At 51.9% G+C, this 25,885-nt stretch overlaps 1 protein-coding gene across 4 annotated transcripts; it reads left to right on the top strand.

Annotated features, from left to right (window-relative positions):
* The first annotated feature begins 3,292 nt into the window (after nucleotides 1-3,292).
* On the top strand, nucleotides 3,293-25,034 carry LOC115520541 (ILK associated serine/threonine phosphatase). 4 transcript variants are annotated; one of them, XM_030324996.1, is made up of 12 exons: nucleotides 3,293-3,392; nucleotides 10,865-10,930; nucleotides 11,402-11,458; nucleotides 13,989-14,105; nucleotides 15,613-15,739; nucleotides 17,464-17,570; nucleotides 17,948-18,041; nucleotides 18,238-18,325; nucleotides 19,663-19,784; nucleotides 22,849-22,968; nucleotides 24,453-24,534; nucleotides 24,758-25,034. In XM_030324996.1, the coding sequence occupies exons 1-12, from the start codon at nucleotides 3,338-3,340 to the stop codon at nucleotides 24,896-24,898; spliced, it is 1,176 nt and encodes a 391-aa protein (XP_030180856.1). In that variant the 5' UTR covers nucleotides 3,293-3,337; the 3' UTR covers nucleotides 24,899-25,034. The 4 variants fall into 4 exon arrangements, with proteins under 4 accessions (XP_030180856.1, XP_030180857.1, XP_030180855.1 ...); XM_030324997.1 differs by having other exon boundaries at nucleotides 3,359-3,392; nucleotides 10,865-10,953; XM_030324995.1 differs by lacking the exon at nucleotides 3,293-3,392 and adding an exon at nucleotides 7,196-7,546.
* The last annotated feature ends 851 nt before the right edge of the window (nucleotides 25,035-25,885 follow it).

Below are 25,885 nucleotides of genomic sequence, written 5' to 3'. Positions count from 1 at the left end.
GAAATCTGAGGAATGAATGGAATTTACCCAGGAGAAGGGGGTCGAGGAGAACATTTCAAGCCAGGGGACCTGAGAAAACGCCCTGGGACAAGACAGAGAAAGACAAGTACAAGGGATGGAGAGAAGCCCCAAGAGAGAAGCCTGACAGGAGGCTGTGATTTGGTGACACAGACTTGACGGGGGTGGGGTCAGGGAGTGGATCCAGAAGACATTCAGAAGATGAAACTGAGAGGACTTGGTGATGGACAGTGTGTCAGGCATCTACTGCTGCCTAACAAATGACCACAAACTCAGCAGCTTAAAACCACACCCGTCTAAAAAAAAAAAAAAAAAATAATAATAATAAGGGGCCCCTGGGTGGCGCAGTCGGTTAAGCGTCCGACTGCAGCCAAGTCACGATCTCGCGGTCCGGGAGTTCGAGCCCCGCGTCGGGCTCTGGGCTGATGGCTCGGAGCCTGGAGCCTGTTTCCGATTCTGTGTCTCCCTCTCTCTCTGACCCTACCCCGTTCATGCTCTGTCTCTCTCTGTCCCAAAAATAAATAAACGTTGAAAAAAAAAATTTAAAAAAAAATAAATAAAAAAAAAAAAAAAGAAAATGTGTAGAATAGGGGCGCCTGGGTGGCGCAGTCGGTTAAGCGTCCGACTTCAGCCAGGTCACGATCTCGCGGTCCGTGAGTTCGAGCCCCGCGTCGGGCTCTGGGCTGATGGCTCGGAGCCTGGAGCCTGTTTCCGATTCTGTGTCTCCCTCTCTCTCTGCCCCTCCCCCGTTCACGCTCTGTCTCTCTCTGTCCCAAAAATAAATAAACGTTGAAAAAAAAATTAAAAAAAAAAATAAAACCACACCCGTCTAGTATCCCGCAGTTTCCACAGGTCAGGAGTCTGGGCGCAGCTGGGTCCTCTACAAGGCTGCAGTCATGTGTTGGCCCGGGCTGGGGTCTCACGTGAGGCTCAACTAGGAAGGATCTGCTTCCGAGCTCAGATAACCATGGGTAGCGTTCATCGCCTTATGGGTTCTTGGATTGAAAGCCTCGGTTTCTAGGGGCGCCTGGGTGGCTCAGTCGGTTAAACCTCCAACTTCGGCTCAGGTCATGATCTCACGGTTCATGAGTTCAAGCCCCGCATCGGGCTCTGTGCTGACTGCTCAGAACCTGGAGCCTGTTTCAGATTCTGTGTCTCCCTCTCTCTCTGACCCTCCCCCGTTCATGCTCTGTCTCTCCCTGTCTCAAAAAAAATTAAAACGTTTAAAAAAAAAATTTTAGAAAGCCCCGGTTTCTTGCCATCACCCGGAAGCCACCCTCAGTTCCTTATTGCTGTCCTCCTCTACTGTGGCTCACGACATGGCAACTTGCTTCTTCAAAGTCAGCAAGGGAGGGTGAGTCCCCAGGCAGGATGGGTGTCACAAACCCGTGTGAAAGAATCATATCCACGTAATCACATACATCCTGACACCTTTGCTGGACTCTATTGGCCAGAGCAAGTCACGGGCCCCGGCCACACTCAAAGGAAGGAGACCACACAAGGGTTGTATACCAGGAGGTGGAGACCATGGGGGCCACCTCAGAGGCTGTCTTCCATTAGGGGGGTTCTGGTGTAGGAGCACAGGGCGTCAACCCTGGAAGGAGAACAGATTGAAGAGGGTAGGGGTGGAGAGTGAAAAAAATGGTTTCAGTCGGGACTTGTTGAGTTTGAGGTACCTTTGAGACATCCATGAGGTATCACGTGGGTACTTATTTGAATATGTGGATCTGGAGCTGGTAGGATATATAAATTAACAAACCATGTTCAGATGAACAGTAATTCAAGCCAAGTGTGGACGAGATTGCCAAGGGAGGGAGTATGGGATGAGGAGAGGACCCAGAATCAAGTCTTAAAGAATTCCATCCACGAACAGCCAGGCAGAAGACCTTGGGCCTGTGGAGGAGGCAGAGACAGAACAGTCAGAGAACAGAAATAAAACCAGGAGAGCGACGACGACGTGTCTTGCGAGTCAAGAAGTGGCCAACGTGTCAATGCTGCTGGGGTTCGTGTAAGATGACTAGAAAGGTCAGTCGCATCTAGCAATGGAGTGGGAAATCACCGGAGAGCTTAGCAAGAGCTGTTTTTGGAGAAGTCAGGAGATCAAGCTGGCTTGGGGTCGGCTGCCCTGTGCATGAGAGGCAAGGACATGGGAGGCTGTGAGTATTGTTACTGCAGAGTATTTCTGCTGTGAGGGAGGGGCATTTCTCTGGGGAGGGCGAGGAGTGAGCAGTCCTGCAAGAGAGAGGCGTGAAGGCTCGCTGGGCCCTTCAAAGTCCTAAAGCCAGACATCACCAGGAATACCCCTGCAACGGAAACAAGTTGGGTTTCCTACTCATCGCAGGGAAGGAGGGAGGGAGACCACCACCCTGGAAACGTCAGTGGTCAGATGTTGGAAAGTACTTAGCAGACTGGGATGCGTGGCCGGTAATTTGGGGAAACATTTTAAGGATGGGGGCTTTGCTCTGGATTGAGAAAAATGTCAACAAGAGGAAGAGATGCCCTGACAGGAAGCCTTAATCGATCTTATCTGACAGGCAGGAAGATTAGATACAGCTAAATCTGTGATCGGTCCAGAAGCAGCAGTCACTCGTATTAGGCAGGGCTCGTGGCTTGGACTACGTTCACATTTTGTCTGAGTTCAGACATGATCAGAGGGGCCTCATTTTCCTCCCCCGCCAGAGCCTGATGTCCACGTTTGCTCAAGTTGTGTGTACTGGGTAGGGGAACGCCGAGGCCTCGCTGCGTGCAGGCTGGCGGTCGCGGGACAGAGCCCCGGCGTCACGGAAGCACCGTCTTTCCCGCTCGCCAGGGGCGCGGACAGGGGCAGACAGGTCGAGGGAACACGCCCTCCACACCCCGCACTTCCCCGGGCTTCGGGGTCAGCGCCGACCGCGGCGGTGTGAGGGCTACGGCACGGAACGCCTTCCCGGACAAGAGTGCCCCCTACGCCGGTCCCCTGAGCTTCGGCAATTCTCCCCAGGCCGGCTTCCTGGCACCGGACGCCCTACCGGAGGACAGCAGGAAGAGCCAGACCCGCCGCCTGCCGGGAACGTGGCTGCCGCGACGTCGGCTCCGCCCGCCAGGGCGAAATCAGCCTCGGCGCATGCGCGCCGCCCCGCCCACCCGCGCGCGGGACTCTGGGGTGGCCGCGCCACGCCGCGCGCCGATTGGTGGTGTTCCGGGCCCGCCTTCGGGTGATTGACGGCGCCCGGGCCGCCACCGCCCCGCCGCCGCCGCTGCCGCCGCTGCCGCCGCCGCCCTCGGGCTGCGCGACCGCCGCTGCCGCCGCCACCGCCGCCGCTGCCGCCCAGTCTCGGCCATGGACCTGTTCGGGGACCTGCCGGAGCCCGAGCGTTCGCCGCGCCCGGCTGCCGGTAAGCGGGTGGCCGCCCGGCCGGCCAGGGGAGGGCGCGCGGCGGCGGCCTGGAGGCCCGCGGCGCCTGAGGCGGGCGGCGGGGCGGAGCGGGGGCGAGCGCGGCCTGCCGGGCCGGGGCGGCGGGCCCCGCGGCGCTCCGGCGCGTCTCCGCCATGTCGGCTGCGCAGGCACAAGGGCGGGCCCGGGAGCCGGCCGCGGGCCGCCGCGTCCTTTGTGTGCGGCCCGCACGTGCGGCGGCGGAGGGTCGGCCCGAGCCCGGGGCCCCGCGCGCACCACCCGGCCTCGCGGCCTGGCGGCGGACTCCCCGCCGCTGTCCTTGCGGCCGGGCCGCAAATTCGGGGCTGCGGTCCGCTCTGGTTCCACCCCCGACGCCGAAGCAACCAGCGGCGCGGACCTTCGCGTTTCTGACGCCCAGAGGGAGGGCTCGTTCCCAGCGCTCTTAGGATTTTACTTTTCTCAGTAGTTTCTTCCCTCCTTCCCCGGGCCCCACGACGTCCCCCGTCTCCCCAAAGGCCAGAGCACCGGCGCAGGTGCGCGCATCGGCTGCGCCCGGGCCTCGGCGGCTGTGCGTGTTCTCATCGCGGTGGTGTGAGCTCCGCCGCGCTCGAGCGGCCTGAGACCAGGCCTTTGTTAGCCCCGCGCATCCTAGGCGTTGTGGCCGCCCGGGTTTCGCTCGGCGAGGCTGATCATTGCTTTCACACGCGGGGACGATCAGGGAGACGCTCCACTCTATAGGGCCTCCTTTCTAAGCCTAACTCGGTGGCAGAAGACCTGGAAAACTTTGAAAACAAGTTCAGATTTCCAGGCTTGCCTCCGTCCACTAAATCGGAAAGCCTCCAAGGTAGGGTCCTGCATCTATGTGGTTAAATCCCCAGGGGCTTTTGGCCAGTGCGGCAGAAGTCTGGAGACTGTGGTTTGGAAACTACTGTCGTGGGGAATAGGGGGGTGTACAGCGAGCTCCAGTCTTTGCCTGCAGAGAGCTTAAACGGGAATGCAAGTGATTATAATTAAAACTGGCAAAAGTTAGCGACCGTGGGAAATGCCGCAGGGCCTGGAGGAGTGATTGTAGTCCATCCAGAAACGCTGGGGAAGGAGGCGGTGCTGGGATGGGGCCTCTGAGCTTGGGTGGACTTGTGATTTGTCTAGGCAAGGGAGCGATCGGGCGGCGGCATTCAGTTCTCCGGTCTGCGTGAACATACTAGTGTGGAGGAGTGGTGAACTTGGGGCTCTTAAGGAGGGGTGGTCCTGCCCTGCGCCAGGCCTGGATTCTGGCTTGTGGCACGTGAACCGTCTGGCCAGCCTTTATGGGGCCATCATTCCCAGTAATGGCACCGTTAACTCTTCCCCACTTACCATTCTGATGGTACAGAAGCATCTGAATAACTGTCTTTGAGCCTGTGTGCTCAACTCGACCATTCACTTCCTAAATTGTTCTAGTTGGGGTTAAAAGCTCTGGCCTGGTGTGTGCAGTCTTTTTTTTTTTTTTTTTTTTTTTTTAAACCCCGTTGATGGAATATACCTTCTCTCTGAGTATGTTTGGGGCAGAGTGTGGATTTGCGGATGTGCCTGTAAGCCTATCATTTAAAAAAAAAACAACAAAAAACTGTGACTTTTTACCAGAAATTAATTTGCTCAGGGGAGGGCACCCTTTAGGTGATACAAAATCTGACAACTCAGAAGGCTTACAAGTTGGTACTTGGCAGCTTGCCACCAAATCCAGGGTAGGGGGGGAGGGTGTCTCCAACCCCTGGCTGAGATGCCAGGGTGGGAAAGGGGCTGCAAAGTGTTTAAACCCCTGTTCCCTGGATGAGTAAACTGCCCCCTGCTTGTGGGAAGGGCACTGACACTGCCCAGGCCCTGCTTGGCTGAGTATATTTTTTAAAATAGCTTTAAAAACAAAGAAGGCATGCTTTCTGAATTTGTAGATGGCCAGAAGCTGAGCGGGATAAGCAGTAAAGTGAGTGGTAAGAATTGGGATCCAAAGTTCTCTGGACGCGCAGTTGGTTAAAACTGACAACATGAGAGTTAACAGGTTGAAATCGCTTGAACAAGAACAGATTCTGATTTCACTATCTTGTGGACATACTGTGATTTTTGAAAAATTAATTTGAACACCATATTTTGTTTTAGAAAATCTGTGGTATTGACTGATAAAATTAATGGAGTACATGAAAGGAAAATAAGGTTGGTTTCATAAAGTGGATGGAGGGGTGCCTGGGTGGCTCAGTCAGTTAAGCATCTGACTTTGGCTCAGGTCATGATCTCGCCATCTGTGAGTTCGAGCCTCATGTCGGGCTCTGTGCTGACCGCTCGGAGCCTGGAGCCTGCTTCGGATTCTGTGTCTCGCTCTCTCTGCCCCACCCCTGCACATGTGTGGGTGCTCTCTCTTGCTCTCAAATAAAGAAACATTACAAAAAATAATACAGTGTATGGAAAGATGAGGCAAAACTGCATCATCGTGACCCTCACATATGATGTCCAGGTGCCACAGATTTCTGAGCTAATGCAGGGACCGGTAAAAGACTAGTCATTTTCACAGTCCTGGAGAAGAGTGGTTTTGGACATGTAGTCAAATTGGTTTCAAATCCACTAACTGCCTTCTGTGGCCGTTCCCCATATCTGTAAAATAGGATTGCTGGCTCCTTCTGTGAGCTCATAGATTAGAGAGAGAACTACATGTAAGGTGCTTAGCACAGGTGTAGCACATGGTCAGTGCCTAGTGGATGTTAGTTAGTAAATGAACTGTGAACTTCAGCGGCTATCTAAATAAGAGAGAATAAAAATGCACTCTTAACTGGATTTTGTGAAAAGGTAGGAAATTTCACACTGCTCAGCTCACATCAAGTGTATTTTGTTTAAGTAGCTCTTTGATTTTTGTTGTTGTTGTTTTAGACATTCCATCTAATGCTCCTGCCTCCAAGCCTTTTAATTTTTATGATCTGAAGAAACATGTAGAAGGAACGCATTAAATGTTTTCAGATTTTGTGCTAAATTATTAGTTTTCACTCCCCTTACAGATTAGATTGCTGAGTGAATCCAGTCTTTTGTGTGTAGAGGGTTTGTCGAAAAGAGGAAGTATGTCCATGTCAGACCGGAGTGAAACTTCTCTGCTGTATCATACTCCTGAAAGAGCTTACTTGATGTCTTTAAGGTCAACAGCTTATAATTGATAATCCAAACAAGTTAAAGGTGTCCTGGTTTAAAGTTGCTTTGGCAGTAAGCTGGTTTCAGTTTTATAGGGTGGTTCTTTCATTTACTAGGTTGCTACGCCAGTATGCTTTGAAACTGACGGTCAGCTGTGGGGACTAGGTAAATACTGCAGGACAGTCTGTCTTAAGGATATTTCTTGGGAAAAAACCTAGAGACCTAAATGTAGAATAAAGGTTAAGATACTAGGGAAAAAAAGACTTTAATTATAAAACTTCAGCGATAAGCAAGGGAAAAAACTCATAAAAAATTAAAGTGGCTTTAGCTATGTAAAAATAAAAAATTCTGCGGGACAAAATAACCACAAAGGCAAAAGATGAACAGAAAATAATTTAAGTACACATTACTAATGAGCCTTAATAAATGAAAGGCTCATACGCAGTAATAATAAAAAAAGACTTTGGTGCCTGAGTGGCTTAGTCGGTTGAGCCGACTCTTGGGTTCTGGGAAGAGTTGTGGGATCGAGCCCCGTGCTGGGCGTGAAGCCTGCTTAAGATTCATATTCTGTCTCTCTCTCTCTCCCCCTCTCCCTCTCCCCCCCTCCTCCCTTCTCTTCCCCCCCTTCCTCTCTGTCTCCCTCTGTTCCTCCCCCACTTGCATGCATGCTCTCTCTAAAAAAAAAAAGAAAAAAAGACAAATAACCCATTTGAAAATGGTCAAAGGCCATTCATGGAAGTTCATGGAAGAAGAGATGCGAATGACCAGCAGCTGGAACCAGAGCTGCGCTTCCTCAGTCACTGGGGAAAGGACTAGCACATCACTGATGGTTCCATGTTTTCACCCATCACATTGAAATTTGTCAACATGGCGGTGAGGATGGAGAGGAACGGACATTCTCGTGAAGTGTGTTGGGAGTGGAAGTTACCACAGCTTTTGGGGAACGAATGTTGGCATCTGCCAGGCTTAAACCGCTCATACCCTTTGAGCAGCAGTCTAGCACATTAGGTAGGGGACACGTCGGTGGTTTGCTGTGGCATTGTTGGTCCTGCGGGACACTGGAATCGGCCTGCGTGCCCACCAGTAAGGGAACTGGACGACCCGCCCCCCCCCTCCCCCCCCCCGACAGTACCTAGCTGTCAGGAAGAGTAATTCGACCCAGGTGTGCTAGCTGGAACGAGCCCCGAGGGCTTATATGAACAAGGGTGTGCGTGCTGTTGTGTGCAGTATGCTTCTGCCTTCTAGAAGTTAGAATGCTCGTGCACAAGGGCATCAGCCTGAAAGAAAGTGGAACGTGCACGCTCCTGTTACTGTGGGGGGGGGCAGAGTGGGGGCTTTTTCTGATGCTTCTGTGGTACATTGCATTTGAGCCTGAAAAGATTCAGGTGTAGAGAACAGTTGAAGCGAAATATTTGACCCTCTTGTTGCTTTAGTGCGCACGGCAGCTGTTAGCTGATGTGAATATGATCCACCCAAAAGTAGTTTTCTCAGCAGAATGTAGATGACTCGAAACAAAAAACCCTAGGTGAGATTAACTGTAAAGAAAAACAGTCCTTAGCCTTGTCTCATTCTTCATTAAGTTCTTGTATTTAGAATTCTGGGGGGCCTTCTTCCAAAGTTTTGGGTCACAGTCACATTTGTCTTAATTATTGCAGCCCCAAATACTTTGAATTACTATTTATCCAAAATAGAATGTAAGATTCTGGCTGATCAGAAGTTTTTGTTACAGCATCTATGACTTACAGATTTAAAAACAAAATTTTTTTAATGTATATTTATTTTTGAGAGAGAGCGTGAGCAGGGGAGGGGCAGAGTGGGGGGGGGGGCACAGAATTGGAAGCAGGCTCCAGGCTCCCAGCCGTCAGCACAGAGCCCGATGTGGGGCTGGAACTCATGAACCACAAGATCATGACCTGAGCCGAAGTCAGATTCTTAACCGACTGAGACACTCAGGCGCCCCCATAAATTTTTTTAAGATTTTATTTTTAGGTAATTTCTACACCCAACATAGGGCTTGAACTCAGAACCCTGAGACCAAGGGTTGCATACTCTACTGACTGAGCCAGCCAGATAGCCCACAGATTTTTTTTTTTTTTAAGAATCCAAATGCAAGCTATTTGATCCTTTCAGCGACGTATTCCAGAGATCTAGAGCCTCGAGATTGTGTTCGTGGGGTTGTTGGAAGGGTTAAATGAGATGCCGTGTGGAGGCAGTGTGGCACCTCACAAGAGCATGGACTGGGAAACCAGGCTGCCTGGCTTGGACTCCCCACCCCTTACAGGCTTTCCCTTGGGCATTATTGCGCCTGATTGCCTCAGTTTCCTCATCCATGAGGAACACAGTAATGGTACTCACCTTGTAAAACTGTTGTAAGGATTGATGCACTGAAGATAGATAGAGTGCTAGAATATAGAATAGTGCCTGGAAGGCAGTAAATGTTCATTATTTTTACAAGCCATTCTCAGCTGTGGCCAAAAGAAATGAGATGCTCTCATGTTTAATTGAAATAGCACTTACGGTATTCCAGTATCCCAGAGTGAGAAGGAGTGGAGAAGCGCCTTCGATTCAGCCCGTGGAGATGGGCCATTGCCTGGGATGGTGCTCAGATCCGTGCACTGCGTCGGAGTTGTAGCCACAGGGTAGAGGCCAGGCCGGGGCTGTGCTGGGAGTGCTGTTGTGAGGAAGGCTTGCAAGAACTGAAAATGTCTTCCCTGGGGAGAGAGGACTTCCCCATTGGACAGTGGCAGTAGAGGGACCTGATTCAGATGGGTAGTTTAATTCAGAAACGAAAACCTGACCTGGCCCCAGCGGAAGGGTGGGTTGCTTTTCAGGTCGGCCTCCTCCCTGTAATGTTCTCTCTCCTGAGACGCCTGGCCCTCGGGCCCCACTGAACACAGTGTGCCTGTTCTGCATTTGGAGTCTGTTAGGAGAATGGGCGTTTGAGGCTCAGACACAATGTGGTTTGGGTTCCTCTTGGAAGTGCCCTGTCGGAACATTAGGGATCCTGGGAGGAGGACTGTTGACTAAGTGGTCATTCTGCATGGCATTTAATGGCCTGGCGATGCTGCTTTTTGAATACTTTCTGTAGGGTGTTTATGTCATGTGTGAGATAAACGGTAGTATTTGCAGTTAGTTTGGGAAATCCTGAGGGAGAACGGTATAATTTAATGAAATAGATATTTCCCATTTGAATTAGGCTGTAAAGCAGAAGAGTTATTACTTTTTGTTAAATCAGAAATTTATCAGGTATTTAAGGTACCTTTGACCTAAAAACTCCTGAAGATACTTCTTTCCTTGGAGTTTCTGTATTTTAATTTAAACTTTTGTTTTTAAAAGAGTAGGATTGATACCCAGTTCGTTTCTACATAGAGGCAAAAGGACGCTACGGAGCCTTTTGGAGCTTACAATTGAACTGGTTGTGAAATGAGGACATTTCTGTACCTGAACTCCGAGGAACCAGAGGGGGCCAAATGCAGGATGGGATTGTGCACACCTGCGTCTTCAGCCCTTACACACACACACACACACACACACACACACACCGTTCAAGTGTTTAATAGTTTACGTAGAAATTTGGGGAAAGCTGGAGAATAAGGAACGGTGGTTAAATTTTATGTGGAAAGGGATAATGGAGTATATAGCATTTAAGACAGGTACTTTTGGTGTGTAAATCTTCAGAGTTTTAGATAAAAAATTTCCCTGGCTTTCTGCTGAGTTTATTGTCTTGGAGTATCTGAAATTCCTCATTTTCTCCATAGATGGTAATTGACGTGGGCACTTGCTGGGGATGCCAGGTTAATACCGATTTACTTCCTTCAGCCCCTCACCTTCTCTGTGCTCATTTGTTTGACCTTCTATTTGGTGGTCAGTTCAGAATGCTATTGAAATAGGACTTTTGAAGACCACATATCTTGGAAGAGTCCCTCTGTCTTTGAAGTTTTATCTTGAGGGACCCAATAATTGTTTTCTTGGCCTAGAATCCGTATTTTTCTTCCCAGGATTTATTTTTAAAGAAAGGTTTTTAAGCCTTTGTTGCTTTCAGGCATGAAATTATTGAGAAAAAAAATATTTGTTTTCCTCAAAATACCCAGTGGCCCTTCAAATGCCAGTTGGGTCGTCTTTCATTGCTTTTCTGTTGACTGTAACTGTTGGAAGCAAATGTCCGTGTTAAATAGCTGTCCAGAAAATACTTTAAAAAAGTTTGTCCAACAAGGAGAAAATTTGAACTTAATAGTAAACATCTCAGAAGGTGCCCCCCCCCCCACCCCTGAAAATGTGTCCTGGCCGGTGACCAGATGCTCTTTAAGCAGGTGCTCTGTGTTGTAGGCAAAGAAGCTCAGAAGGGACCTCTGCTCTTCGACGACCTCCCTCCGGCCAGCAGTACTGACTCAGGTACAGTCTTCAGGCTCTCCCAGGTGTGTGTCAACGTGTCATCCTGGGGTTGTAGTTGTCTCAAATCTTTCTCCCTTTCCCCCATTTTCAACACACAGATGTTTTAGGTGTTGGACTGTCTTAAGTTTTGAATCCATGGCATCAGGTAAGGCAGAAAAATCCACTAGTTGCTAGCTCTGAGGAGCTGCATAAAAACGTTGAGCAGTTTCCTCCGGTTCATTTGAGTGTTTACTTTACCAGCTGAAATCAGATTTAACTCTTTCAGGCAGATTTTTGTTTCCTTTGATTGATAGGACTTTAAAATAAAATAGGTTCGAGCCATTATTTACCGAAGTGTGAGTTGCCACTGGATTGACACGAGAGTTTTGAGATGATTTCATTGACCTGCGTAGGTGTCCTGGTGGGATGGATTCTGAAGCTCTTGCCTCCCCCAGGTTTTGTGGGCTCACTGAGTGTTCTGCTGTGTTTCAGGATCAGGGGGACCTTTGCTTTTTGATGATCTCCCACCAGCCAGCAGTGGGGATTCAGGTAAGTGGGAGGGAAAAGGTTCAATGTGCCAATGGAAATAATACATAAAAATTGTATCCTTATGTAAAATGTATTTATTAATAGATTCTACAGAGCTTAGGATGACATGAAACCAGCATACAGCATGAGATTTATTAAAATCACAAAAGAAATAGGCACCATCGGGTGGAAACAAAAAGATTATATACAGCATCACTTTTTGGTGATTATTGTTTACTTCTTGGGGTTCCACCTCTTGCAACTGACTTTAAGAATTAAGAGCTTAGTCATTTAAACTTTGTTTTTAACATTTTATAAAAAAAAAAGCAATCCGTCTCTGCCTCTGTTAGTGACAGACTCCAGTATATTCATTCAGCAGAAGTCTCTGAATATATGACATAGTTAAAATATTTTTAATATCCCTGAACCTATAAAAACAGATAGTCTTCTCTTTTAATGCACCTACATTAAAAAGAATTTTGATCTCAAGAAAATACAGTCTGAATGACACTGGTTTAGTAACTAGTACAGACCATGTGCAGGAGTTTTCTTGGAATTTCTTGAAACCTTAGCTGGTTATTTTCATTCAGTCCTTATTTTTTCTCAAGAACCTTTATTGATTTGATTTCATTTTTGCCAAGCCTGTTCACATTGGTTCTACCTGTTCCTGGAAATGTTTTTTCCTTTCTACATCCCAGTTAGGTCGAAGGGGAGAAAAGAGCAGGTTCCGGTCAGTGGTCACAGTGATGAGTCTCCTCTTCTGTCTCACCGAGGACTTCTCACGTGGAATCACTCTAAGTGAGGGCAGGACAGGGGGCCATAGGACAAGAGTGAGGGGACAGGGGGCAGGCTGTCTATTTTCACCTGCAGTTATCTGCTGGTGTAAATACCTTCCTTATGTCGTCAAGTACAACACTTGCTGCTGATTTTCAAGTCGATCTTTTGTGTTACTAATTCATTACATAAAAATAATCAGGGTTAGTCTAGAATGTATGGATTAAGTTAGCATAGTTCTGTATTTAGAACAAGTTATTACAGGCCTCTAATGTGAGAATTCTCAGGTTTTCGGGGCTTTACTAAAACACCACAGCATTCTCTCATTCACAGTTAAACCTGAAACCTTGCCTATAAGGACAGCAGTCTTACAATGAAAGTTAATGCGTGCAAACATCAACTCAACAGGGCTCTTTACAGGTTTAATAAAAGAAAATTCAACATAGCTGTGTCTTAGTTCTTCCCAGGACAAAGGACAATCAACTAGTAACAACTTAGAAGATTTTGCACCATTATTAACAGGCTTGATTTTTTCGGATTTAGAATCTAACCTTGCATCCAATATATTGAATTTCTTGAGAAGACATATTCACCGTATACAAAATCGACTACATTCTAGGCCATAAAGTAAGTCCCACTAATGAATTGATTTCATATACAGACCACATTCTCTGACTACAAGTGATTCAATTAGGAGTCAGTAACAAAGCTATAAAAATGTCTCTGTTTTGCGAGTTAAAAGAGAGGAAGATCGTTTTACATACGCACCAGGAAAGCTGGGATAAATAGTACGTGACAGGAGGCTACCGGAAAGACCTTGGGGGAAAGTATATTGGAAACATTAGTGAAATTTTCTCAGTTAACGTGCTTTACTATGTGGGGCAGGGTGTGTGTTATGTCCTACTGTTGCAGATATCTGTCCTTTTGCAAGTAATTGACTCTGCAGGGACATTTTCTTCCCTTCCTCTGTACTCAGAAATGTCTGGTGAAGGATAATTGAGTAGATGGTCACATGATTTTATACTGAAATGCAGAGAATACTTAGGGCTGCTTACTATGACAACGGCTGCCATTTATTGGGTACGTGATGACCCAGGCACTGTGATAAATGCTTCTACTTACCTCATCCCCACCTTCCGAGATGACAGTGTTCTCCCTGTGTTACGGGTCGAGAAACCGAGGCGGGGAGGTCAAGTCACTTGCCTTAATTTGAGACTAGACTTTTCTCCTTCCAAAACGCACGCACCCTGCAGGTGCTCTTAGCTTTTTGGCTTGAGTACAGACTCATCCCTCTGCAAGTGTGAATGGCTTCAGTGGTCCTGTTTGGCCTTTCGCAATACACGGTTCTTTAATGTCACGGTAAACCTGACATTTACCTCATTGTAACCCTCTTGGGGCACTTGATGCTTTCTTGACTTGTTCAGGACGTGTCACTTTGCAGATTTTGGAAACTTCCCTATTAATAAGGGCCTGTGGGTATGGAGCCTCGTGTGTGTCACAGCCCCAAAATGTGGGCTGTTTTTACCACTGACGACCCTCCTTGCAGATCCTCTCACAGTTGGCCTGAGCAGGACCTGGATCTTGACCTGTGGTCCCTCCTGGTGGGCACCCGGCCCACTGCCCACCCCTCCAAGTCCTTGCCATGAGATCCCTGTGCCTGCCGCTCTCCCAGTGCTCGCACCGCACGTCATTTCGTCTTGGGGCTGGGGTGGAGCCTGGTCGGCTGGGAACTTTGACAGTCTGTAGCTGTGTCTGTCTGGCTTCTCCTCGTGTCCAGGTTCTCTTGACGCTTCGATGTCCCAGACGGTAAAGAACGAAGGGAAAGGAGCAAAGAGAAGAGCCCCTGAAGAAGAGAACGGCAGCGAAGAGCTTGTGGAAAAGAAAGTTTGTAAAGGTTTTCAGACAGTTTGAAAACAAATGTATTAGACTTCCCATCTTAAAACAACCCAGAGCAAAAACGAGCTCAGCTTTCCCATTCGGGACACTTCTGTTTCGTGTCTGTATTTAAGAAACTGGCAGGGTTCTCTTTTTGCAGACAGACTTCCGAGTTTACTTTTGCCTCCTCCCCTAACTTTTCTGTTCGTCTCTGGCCCAACTTTGGGCAGGCCGGAAACCCACGTTTGTTCTTCGAGGGTTAGAAAACCCAGGTCATTTTGACTTCACCTTGTCTAGTGAACAGTTAGCTTGTTGGGCCCCCACTTTCTCTCTGACTCCTGTCTTTGTTCACAGCCTGTTGCTGAGCACTTTGAATTTGTGATCAGCTTAGTAGGCAGCTTCCCAAGAAGGAGCCTGAGGCTGGAAAAACCAGTTGAAATTTGTAGTCAGCTCTGTAACTTGTCAGAGTGGAGAAGAAATGAAAAGTATCAGTTAAAGAGAGGTAGCCGTGGATGTTCACACACCATACAGATCATTTTGTCCTTTGCCCCAGAGCTTCCAAGCGAAAGCCGTGGGGTGCACTGGGAGGCGTGTGAGAAGCCTACTAACCCGCTTAAGGACAGGGTCGTAGGTTAGCTGGTCACGGCCTTGAGCCTCAAGAGCACCGTGCTTACCAGCAACGGCTCTGTCAGCGTGCTCGTTTTATTGTTTACACAGCCCTAGGGTGTCCGAAAAGGAGCTTAACCAGGCCTGGCCGTTCAGTGTCAGCAGGTTTCTGTGCCCATGGTGTGTGTACTCCTTTATCCTTTTCTTCCTCACTTGAAGTAGAAGCAACTGTCTTACTGTTTGTTCAAATTCATTACCAGCCTCAGGCATGGGAATAGAGTTTCACATGTCCAACAGGGCATTTGGGATAAACTCCATGCATGTGTCTAAACTAGGAATTTTTCTGCCCTCATTAGATTACTGACAAGACTGGGTTTGCACACAATCCCTTGCCCCAGTTTGGGACGACAGCACATTCCTTGCTCTGCTGTTAATGCCTTAACCGAAGCTGTCGGTACTAACTTGCTGTCGTCTGCTACTTCCCTCTTCAGTGTTCAGCCTTCTCTTGTTTATTTTTTGAGAGAGAGAGGGAGTTTGTGTGAGAGTGGGGCAGGGGCAGAGAGAGAGAGCACGCGTGAGCAAGAGAGAACCCCAGGCGGGCTGTGTGCCCAACGCGGCAGAGCCCAGTGTCGGGCTCGATCTCACCACCGTGAGATCATGCCCTGAGCCACCCAGGCAGTCCCACTGCCCAGCCTTTTAGAGACCATCCTTGTCCAACAGTGGTCTGATCTTAGTTACAGATTGCAGCTGGGGAGGTAGGTGGCTGCAGGGGAGCAGCTTATTCATGTGCACGGTTAGGACATCACTGAGTGAAACAGCCAGAGTCCCCTGCCCCCCCCCCCCCCCCGTTTGCTCTGGGACTAGGGCTTCTGGAGGGAAGAGCACAGTTTTGTATTGGCCTTTTGTTCTCTTTCCCGCAGCCTCCTCGGTGATCTTTGGTCTGAAAGGCTACGTGGCTGAGCGGAAGGGCGAGCGGGAGGAGATGCAGGACGCCCACGTCATCCTGAACGACATCACTGAGGAGTGCAGGCCCCCATCGTCCCTCATGTGAGTGTCCCTGCTCCAGCAGGCCTCTGTGGACCATTTGGCCCGAGTTCCGTGGGCAGGTTTCAGGAGCGTGGCCTGTCGCTTGGACTCCTCGGTTCTCGATTTTGCACAGTGCTTCCCTTCCCAACGTTTTTGGTAGTCACGTGGGCGGGGGTGCTCAAGTTGCTGCCAGACGCCCTGCGACAGAGAGCTGTCCCAAGTTGTTCCCGGCTCTGGTAGAGCCGAGAACCCTGTTAAATGGGAACAGACTGCTCAGTGTCTGAGGAGCTTCCGGCAGGGAGCACTCTTGCTCTTCGAGCCCGTAGGTGGAGGGGGGGAGCTGCTCCTTCTGCGGCACGTGGTGATCCAGGAGAGCCGTGTCATGGTCAGGGCCCAAAAGAGAAAGAGCAGAAATGGCATCAAGGAGAAGAGCAGGGAAAATTTTCCTGCAACTGTACAGATTAAAATGAGGCCTTTGGATAAGCTCTGAGGCATGGAGGAAAGACATCAGAAGGCAGGACATCAAGGCGTGTCATTAACACACGTCCCACGTGCACACGGGGGACTCTGTAGGGCAAGGATCACGTGTGTGTGCACCACCGTGTTTCCACAGTCACAGTCTGTTATTAACGGACAGTGTGCTGGAGCCATTGGTGCCGGTGGCTTTTGTCCAGGTGAGGAAGTGATGGTCCCTGCTGGTACCTGGTCATGTGTGGAGAAGACCACGTGTATGCACGGTCCCTGGTGTTAGGCGGCCGTTGATCACTGGTATGCTTTGGAGTTCCTTTTGAAGCCAGGAAAGGCCTCTGGAGAGCCCGGCGAGTGGGTCTCACTGGGCTCACTAAACTGTGCCTTAGCAGGTACCGTGTGTTAGGAACCAGACGAAGGTATTTAGTCACAGCTCATGAGGTTTCTGTTGAAAAGGAACTTGAAACATGTTTGAGAAAGAGCTCTGCAGAGTGAATGTCATTTCCCGTGGGCATTTTCATTCTTGCTTGAAATGCTTTAAATCGTTAATGGTGTTTATTCTGTATACGAAAGCTTTCTGGCAGAATTTGAAAGGGGAATAAGTGGTAAGGTGGGCATTGAGAATTAGCTGCTGGGTCAGTCTGAGTGAATTCTGGAATTACCTCTGCTCTCTGAGGTATTTTTCATGGTCTTGGGTCAGTTACTGGTATTGGTGTGTTAGGTTTAAAACGAAATCTGTTTTAAATACAAGTTCTGAATTTTAGTTTCATCTTCAGTGAAAGATCAGTTAATCTTGAGTTTTGAAAAATGTGAGTTTTTAACTTTTTTTTTTAAGATTATTTTTAAGTGATCTCTATACCCAATGTGGGACTCAAAACCGCAACCCCGAGATCAGGAGTCTCATGCTCCACTGACTGAGCTAGCCAAGGCCCTGAGTTTTTTACTTTTAATTTAAAAATGCCATGAAAGTTGAGGCGCCTGGCCAGCTCAGTCGGAAGAGTGTGACTCTGGATCTCCAGGTCATGAGTTCGAGCCCCGTGTTGGGTGCAGAAATCACTTAAATGAGCTTAGAATAAAAAATACCATGAAAGTTAACTTCCACGTTTGTCTCAGTTAACGTTGTGTCTTTTTTCTCTGTTGTGACAGTGTGGCTGATGTCTTAGCCGGGGGCATCCTCAGTCTTTTCAGTGCTCACTGTTTGAAATAAGATTTAGAAACCTTAGTGGACAGGAGCAATCTTTGTGAAAATCTCAGTAACTGACAATTCATTCTTCCAGTACCCGGGTTTCATATTTTGCTGTTTTTGATGGACACGGAGGAATTCGGGCCTCAAAATTTGCTGCACAGAACTTGCATCAGAACTTGATCAGGAAATTTCCTAAAGGTGAGACTGAGAACAAAGTCAGTTCGTGTTCGTCTTGGTGTTTGCTGTTGGTGTAAATCAGGAAGGCGGGTCACGTTGCAGAGAACCGTCAGTGGCTCTCTGAAGATGGGGCAGAAGGGAGTGGGGCTTGAGGTGGGCAGGTGGGGCCGTGTAGGCGCCTGGCGCAGGACTTGTCGTCTGCGTGATGGCACCTTGCGTGAGCTGTGTGTGAGTGAGTGAGTGTCTTGCCTTCACACCTGGGAGACTGCTAACAAACTCCACTGACCCTATCTTATGGGCGAGGAAGTGGGATGTTCTTGGTCACGGCACAGAAACAAAATCGCAGTGGGAGGAGAATTTGCCCTTAAGAGTTTGTCGTCTGGTTGCTTCCGTAACAGGAGATGTAATCAGCGTAGAGAAAACCGTGAAGAGATGCCTTTTGGACACTTTTAAGCATACTGATGAAGAGTTCCTTAAACAAGCTTCAAGCCAGTAAGTGTAATCACATAAAGATGAGTGTGTGAGCGCGCGGAGGTCTTCTGATAGTCACCCACCACCGAGTGAGCTCTCCTGACCGCTAACTTGCGTGTCGGGGTACAGACCTTACTTACCATTCAGCTCTGGAAGTGAGTCTCGAAGTGCGGGTGTCGGTTGGCGGTGACCGTGTTTCTGACGTGTCTGCCCCCAGGAAGCCTGCCTGGAAAGATGGCTCCACTGCCACGTGTGTCCTGGCCGTGGACAACATCCTGTACATCGCCAACCTCGGAGACAGTCGGGTACGTGGCTCCGGAGCCGCTCCCGGGACGACGGCGCTGGGTGTGGCCGGCACCAGGAAGCGTGCGCTCAGCGGGGTGGGAAGTGGTGACGGGCTGAGGTCTTTCTTGCGGGGCCGCTGCTGGGGCTTCTGCAGACTCCACGTTCGGGGCAGGGGGCCGGCAGCTGCGCCGGAGCTGTTTGCTCTCTGGGCCGTCTTGGGCCCTGGGGAGCGTGTGCGTGTGTGCGCGTGCACGCACACACGCTCTGCCGCCATGGGGCTGTGGGTCAGAATGTCATCCCTGTGCAAGCAGCTTGAATATTCCTCAGCTGCATGTCTCTGACTTCAGGTGGCTGGGAAGGAACAGGGCGAGCCCTTCCCTCAACACCAAGTAAGTCAAAAGTAGTTGGAGAAGCACTAGGTGATGCCGTGTCCGGAGCCCAGGCCACGTGACCGCGGGCGAGAACCTGCTTATTTCCCACTGGTGGCAGCCAGTGTCCCGGCCCCAGCGGTGGGGAATGGCTTAGAGCTGGAGGGCAGCGCCCTGCCACCTGGCTCCGCCCCCCTCCCCACGCGGCAGGACCTCTTTCAGCGAGCCTGGTGCTGCGGCAGCGGTCACGGTGACCAAATGAGCCTTCCCGCTCTCAGGCGGCACCTGGAGACCGCTGCCCACACCCCGTCGTGTTTAGAGTGATCTCTGCACAAATACTAGGCGCTGGGGGGACAGCAGTGAGCATCACAGACGGTCCCTGTGCAGTGGGTTTTATCTGGTGATATTCTAGCAGACCGTCCTAGGTCACATGTGTTGAGACTAAATAACAAGTAACATGAGTAAAATTGGGGCGGGGGGGGGGGGGGGGACAAAACCTTTGAGCCTGATCCAAATTTGCATCCTGTCTGCCTCCTGGCTCTGCTGTGTGACCTCAGGCACATACCTATCCTCCGGGCTTCCTGCTCCGCAGGACTGAGGTTTCCCCGGAAGTTCCCACGTGGTGGACACAGTGGCGGCGGCGAATGGAGGCGCTTGGCCAGCCCGCCCTCCTGCCCTCCCCTCTGCCTGCAGCGGATTGTGGGAGTAGCGACGCCTCCCGGGGCTTTCATCCTCGTTGGGTGTCGCAGACGAGAGGGCAGCGGCCTGCGGAGGGTCAGCGACTGGCTGCTTGTCCCGCGGTGCTGGCGCCAGACTGGACCCGCACCACGGCCCCTCTCCCTGGTCGCGGTTTCTGTGACGCTTCTTTGCTGCCTGATGGTCTGAACTCGTGTTTGTCAGCGGGAGACTGAACTGAAACTCTGTTGTTAACCTTTCTCTTCACCTGGTAACTTTGAACTTCATGACCGTGGGACTGTCCGTGTTCCCAGGCAATCCTGTGTCGGTTTAATGAGGAGAGTCAGAAGCACGCGGCCTTAAGCCTCAGCAAGGAGCACAACCCCACCCAGTATGAGGAGCGGATGAGAATACAGAAGGCCGGCGGGAACGTCAGGTAACAGGGCTGGCGGGTGCTCCCCGTCACCGTGGCCGGGGGGCCTCCCAGGGCAGAACTTGCCATGTTCCGCAGTGTCTGTGGCGGGAGGCGACCAAGGTCGAAGCCGGGGAAGCAGGGGAATGGAGGTTGTGGGATTTCGCACCTTGTGCCTAGGAACTTTCTTGGATACTGTCATTTGTCACAAATGAATAAGCCACAGTTTTAGGCAGATTCTCCAGGAGAGAATCTGAAGTGGTGAAGACAGTAGCTCTTCGTAGCCCGCACCGACCTGCTCCGTCTGCGGCTCTGTCTCTGTCTACACCTTTGACGACCGCGTGCCCGCTCTGGTTTTCATCTGCTTCATCTGGTTTCTTGAAGGTGGCTGACGAGGCTGACTTCTTTCCTCGTCTTTTCTCTACTGAAGGACGTTTACCGGAGTTTGGCCAGGGCGTTTTCTGGTTGGTCTTACAGTATGACCGTTAGGACTTGATGTTCTGTGGGGGGTGAGAGAGCAGGAAGGGGTCCGGGGAAGCCCGCGGCCGTCTGTCCCCGGAGGGGCATTTTCTGTCCATCGCTGCTGCTCTAGGCTGCTTCCGGCCAGTGGTGCACGGCCTCTGGAGAGGAGGCACAACTCTGAGAGCTCCTTTGGCTTTCTTAGAACTTTAAAATTCTGCTTTTGCCCGAACTCCTTGAAAAAATTTGGACATTGACAGTCCCGTGGCTGACAGGAGTATCAGCCATGTGGCGGCTACCCTCTGTCCCCAGGCTCCACGTCATTGAGAGCGGTGTTGAGGTGTCTTAGCGATGTCGTTTGACGGTGTGGCCAGGACGAGCCCCTCAGAGAGGGGAGGGTGGCTCAGGGCGGCGGGCCGGCTTTGTCTTCTCCACGCCCGCCCTGCCGCTGCTATTATTGACACTTTGAGACCTACAGAAAACGATGTAAAATAGTAAAACATTCCAGCATCTACCGCCTGGAGTCAGCAGCGAACATTTTTGCCACGTGTGAGGCTGCCCTGTTTGAAGGTTCGTTGCAGGCAGAACGCAGAGAGTAACTCTGGTTGCCACATTCTCTCCTTTCCTGGCCGATCCCGATTTCCCCAGCTATTGCGCACTGTCTTGGTTGGAAACCGGCGTCCAGTCGGCATTCACGTTGACCTGGGTCCCTCCCCTTTCCGTGAGGACAGTCGTGCGGGGTCGCCCGTGTCCCAAGTTCACTGCCTGCTTTCACACGGCCCGTCCGTTGTTGGCGTACGTGTGTCCTGCACGTGGGAGTGCGGGTCAGCTCTCCACGTGGTGTTCTGAAGTACAGGTGGCTCTTCCGGCCCCGTGATCGTTGGCACTCCCTGCTGTGGCTCCCGCAGTGCGTGGGACACGCTGAAAGTGGCTGTGCTTCCGGGGGGCGGGGCCTGCTGTGCTCACACCCCGCGCCCATACGGTTTCTGTGCAGAGCTGCTGGCGCTGACCGGGTCTTTGGGACCTGCGGCTGCGTCCACGCAGGCCAGGCTCGTGCCTGGGGCGGGGGAGGCCACGCCTAGTCACAGGTCACCAAAGAAGCGCCTCCTTGAGTTCTGTGGGGCTCGCGCTTTGAGCGGCTTCCGTTAGTGCTCTGGAGGCTGGGAGCGCCCCTCCCCCCACCCAGGTCTTCCTCTGCTCCTGTGCACTTTGTCCCCCTTGCTGTTCGTTTCTACGATTGTACTAAAGATGCCAGCAGGAGGCCCCCGCCGGGAGGGCGACGGTGTGGCCACAGTGAAGGGCCGGGACCGGACTGGATTCTGGTGCCAACACAGCGGCCCAGGCCAGTGAGGAACTTCCTGCCACCCGCAGCCATCTGCAGAGCATCTCTGCGTAGCATTTCCTAATGTTCCATCACTTGGAAAACCTCTGTAGACCCCCGCGAACGGCTCTGGCGTTTGCTGAGCACTCACGCACCCCTCGTGTGCGCCTTCTCTGGTGTCACAAGCGAGGGCCTGCGGCCCCGGGGGTTTGCAGCTGCCGGAGGTCGCAGAGCACGCAGGCCCATCGGGATTGTTCTCGGGGGCATCGAGTGGGGGCCCTTTCCCCTGCTGACAGAATGCAGGCCCACTTCTAGGTTGCCTCCCCATCTCTGGATGCCTCATTGGAAAACGGAACGTGTAGGGACACCTGGGTGGCTCAGTCGACTAAGTGTGCAAATCTTGATGTTGGCTCAGGTCATGACCTCAAGGTTCATGAGATCAAGCCCCGTGTCGGGCTCTGTGCTGACAGCTCAGATCCTACTTGGGATTCTCTCTCTCCCTCCCTCTCTGCCCCTTCCTTGTTCGTGCTCTCTCTCAAAAAGTAAATAAACTTGGGGTGCTGGGTGGCTCAGTTAAGTGTCCAGCTTCAGCTCCGGTCACAATCTCACAGTTCGTGGGTTCAAGCCCCATGTCGGGCTCTGTGCTGACACCTGGGAGCCTGGAGCCTGCTTCAGACTCTGTGTCTCCCTCTCTGTCTGCCCCTTCCCCGGTTGTACTCTGTCTCTCCCTCTCTCTCAAAGGTAAAATAAAACATTAAAAAATAATAATAAATTAATTAAAAATTGGAATGGGTAAATGTCTAATGTGCAGAATACTACAATTGATAACAGGTTAAGATAAACCACGTTCACAGCCTGTGTACAGGAAGCGGTGCTTCGGCATCTGGGAACAGTTACCTTCAGGTATTTTCCAAGTCCGGTTGGGTGCAAGTTCAAAGTGTCCTTCTGCGGCAGCTGTTGCCCTGGCTGCGGGCTCAGATGTGGCCTGAGGGGCTTCAGGGCAAACACAAAATAGAAAAGCAGATCTAGGCCCCGACCCAGTCCTGTCACATCCAGCTTGAGTGTGGGCAAGAGAGCAGGTTGGGGGTCGGGGACTGCCCCGTGCCAGCCAGGGGGTGTACCGTGCCGTCGGGTGCCGCGGGGCGGAGGCGCCCAGGATTCAGCACGGAACGTGCAGACGAGCGTGTGTTCCTTGAGGCTCAGGGCTGGCAGCGCGGGTCAGAGCAGACTCGCGGGCTCCGTCTTCCCTCTGCCTCTCAGGACCGTGGACCCACGATCTGTCACATGGAGTCTGTTTCCCCGATTTAGGGACGGACGTGTCTTGGGTGTGCTGGAGGTGTCGCGCTCCATCGGGGACGGGCAGTACAAGCGCTGCGGGGTCACCTCTGTGCCAGACATCAGACGCTGCCAGCTGACCCCCAACGACAGGTACGTGGCCGTGCCCCCGGCGCAGGGGTGCGTGCACACGGTCCGGTTTCCCTTCCCGACTTCAGTTTGTGTCATGAGCCTGGAGTGGGCGGAGCAGTCCTGTCGTGGGCGCTGCCTGGGCCTGACTGCGGGAACAGACAGACTGCTTTCTGCCCTGGCAGGCCCCCCAGTCCAGTCCAGGAGGTGAGCGCACGGGTGGGCGGGGGGACCTGGGCCACGTCCCTGTGGGAGAGAGAAGGGGCCTCCCGGCAGAGGGAAGATGCACCACCGCTGCAGCAACAGAGCATGACACGCGGGCGGGCGGGAGGCAGTAGCGGAGAGCATCGAAGGATGACAGCAGGGTGCTGGGGGGCGGGTGTGCCGGGTCCTGAGTTCCACGCTGAGGAGTTTGGCTGGTGGAGAAGGGAGGTGTTGAAGCAGCGCCGGGCTGGGGCCAGAAAGAGACGGCCGTGATGAGCTGCCTGAAGATGGCGCCGTGCCCGCCACGGCCAGGGCCCCTCAGCGAGGAGTTGAAGGTTGGGTGGGCGGCCCGAGGCTCAAGAGGAGCCCCGAGGAGCCTCGAGGAGCGGGCCTGCTCCCTCCGCCGTGCGAGGGCGCCTCCCACGGCCCCGCCTGCCCAGCGTCTCGTGCGGGGCTGTGTGCGCTTGCCGGCCTTGGGGTCTTGGGACGCTTCCTTCCACCAGCCCCTCCTCTGGTTTTCCAGACCCTGCCCGGGCCCCCCTGTGGCGTGCGCTGTGCCAGCTCCCCTGCTCTGGGTTGTAGTCGTGGCTTTGTGTGACCAGTTACTCGGGCTCTGTCACCACGGGAGGGGGGCGGGGCGGGAGCCTCCCCGGACGTGCACCTGCTGGGCTCCAGGCACCCTGCGTGCTCACTGAACACTGGGGGGGACGCGCCCTGCCAGAAAACAAACCGAGACCTGGGTGTTAGCATGAGCAGAGAGGGGTGACCACCTCAGAGCTGTGGGGGAGCCCCCCTCTCCACCCTCTTGTTCACAAGGACTTCCTTCGGGAGTCCAGAGGAGGGGGCCTCTGAAAGGGACCTGATCCTGTTCTCAGACCACAGACGTACCTGGTTGTCCTGCCTGCCGTGTTGGACTCTCGCAGCGCTTCGTGAGGGTCGTGAGGGTCGTGAGGGCTTGAGGCCCTCGTGTCTGTGTCTACACGGTCACGTGGTGATGGAAATTCAGTGTGTTTGCCGTAACACCTGATGTTTTTATTCCACGATTTACCTCGAGTTCATCTAAGAAGTACCTAGCGTTTGGGTTAGTCCATAATCATCTTGTGGGCGGACAGAAGGGTAGTCCAGTTTTGATGGGCAGTATCACAGCTCTAAATGCTAGTTTCCACCTCTCATAGAAGTTAAATTGGTTGTAAAAAATTCTTAGCCTTTGAGTAGTTGGATAAGTATTTGTTTTACCTGCGTTGTCCAGCCATTTGATAACGTTTGCTGCTAAAACCCGTTTATATTTCTTCTTCCCGTTGCAGGTTCATTTTGCTGGCCTGTGACGGCCTCTTCAAGGTCTTTACCCCGGAAGAAGCTGTCAACTTCATCTTGTCCTGCCTGGAGGTAAGAGCTCACCCAGTACCAGCTGCTCGAGCTGCACGTGGCTTCCTCCCCACGGCCCCCCCAGTGCACTTTTCCTGTGTGAACTCCACCCAGGGGACTCATCGGTCCTTTGGTCCTGCTGCCTGTCCTGACGGAGGCTGGGGAGCAGTTCCTCCTTTCAGAGACCACATCTCGGAGGGTGACCGGATCCCCCTCTCACCTGTGCCCCTTTGCTGTCCGGTAGGATGAGAAGATCCAGAGCCGAGAAGGGAAGCCCACAGTGGACGCGCGCTATGAAGCAGCCTGCAACAGGCTGGCCAACAAGGCGGTGCAGCGGGGCTCGGCGGACAACGTCACGGTGATGGTGGTGCGGATAGGGCAGTGAGGGCGCGGCGAGGCCAGGGGCGCAGCATGTGCTGACTTCAGAGGTTCATTGTGTGTGTGTGTGTGTGCACATTACGTGTGTTTCGTGTACTCCTGTGGGACTCCCATGGTTGTAAATAAAGGTTTCTTTTTTTTTTTTCTAGTCTTTTGCGTTATTACATTTGAATGATTCTTGACCCTTCAGAGGTTGTGTTTGCTTTTGGATGTGCTCTGGGTCTTTCCTTGGCCAAACCGTCATGGCATCTTGGATTGGCCTGTAGTGGTGACCCCACAGGCTGCTGTGACATTTGTAGTTCATGGGCACCTCACCTGTGCTCTTTCGCCCTCGTAATGCGCCTGGTTGGGGACGTGGCATTTTACAGTGGGAAACTGAGGAAGTGACCTGCCCAGACAGGCTGTCCGAGCCTTCTGGCTTTTTTCAGTTCTCTGTGCGAAATAAGGTTGCAGAACATTGTGTGGGGGGCGGGGTGCTAGGCCTAGCTGGTGGGGGGGTAGGGGTAGCCCGACACATGAGGTGCCTCTGGGGGGCGGGGTGCTAGGCCTAGCTGAGGGGGGGGTAGGGGTAGCCCGATACATGAGGTGCCTCTGGCAGGCCCTCCCCGAACGACATGGAATTCGGCTAATTTCTGATTCCCTTGATAATGGGTGCAGTCAGGCCCCAGGTCTCTGGACTGCCGGGTCTCCTGAGTCCCCTCATCTGGATCCCCTGGGTGTAAAACGGGCGCTTTCCCGGCCAAAGCAGCCAAGCTGCTGTTCGGAAACGCCTCTGAAATCCAGCTTCCAGTGTTAGGCATGTGCGTGCAGCTGGCTCTGTGCTGGGCTGAGGTCAGTTGTGAGGACACTTGAAAGGGGGACCCTTCTTTTTTTTTTTTTTTTTATAAATTTTTTTTCAACGTTTTTTATTTTTGGGACAGAGAGAGACAGAGCATGAACGGGGGAGGGGCAGAGAGAGAGGGAGACACAGAATCGGAAACAGGCTCCAGGCTCC

Source organism: Lynx canadensis, chromosome C1 (genome assembly GCF_007474595.2).
Source record: "Lynx canadensis isolate LIC74 chromosome C1, mLynCan4.pri.v2, whole genome shotgun sequence".
Lineage (NCBI taxonomy): Eukaryota > Metazoa > Chordata > Mammalia > Carnivora > Felidae > Lynx > Lynx canadensis.
Note: the sequence above shows the minus strand (reverse complement) of the source record. Positions and strands in the feature narration are given on the sequence as shown.

Excerpts from the sequence above, each read along its gene's own strand:
- LOC115520541 (XM_030324995.1), top strand. The coding sequence starts at position 7,486 with ATGTTGGCATCTGCCAGGCTTAAACCGCTCATACCCTTTGAGCAGCAG. Across the intron at positions 7,547-10,864 it reads GCAGCAGTCTAGCACATTAG|GCAAAGAAGCTCAGAAGGGA; the intron begins GTAGGGGACACG and ends TCTGTGTTGTAG. Across the intron at positions 18,042-18,237 it reads CTTAAACAAGCTTCAAGCCA|GAAGCCTGCCTGGAAAGATG; the intron begins GTAAGTGTAATC and ends GTCTGCCCCCAG.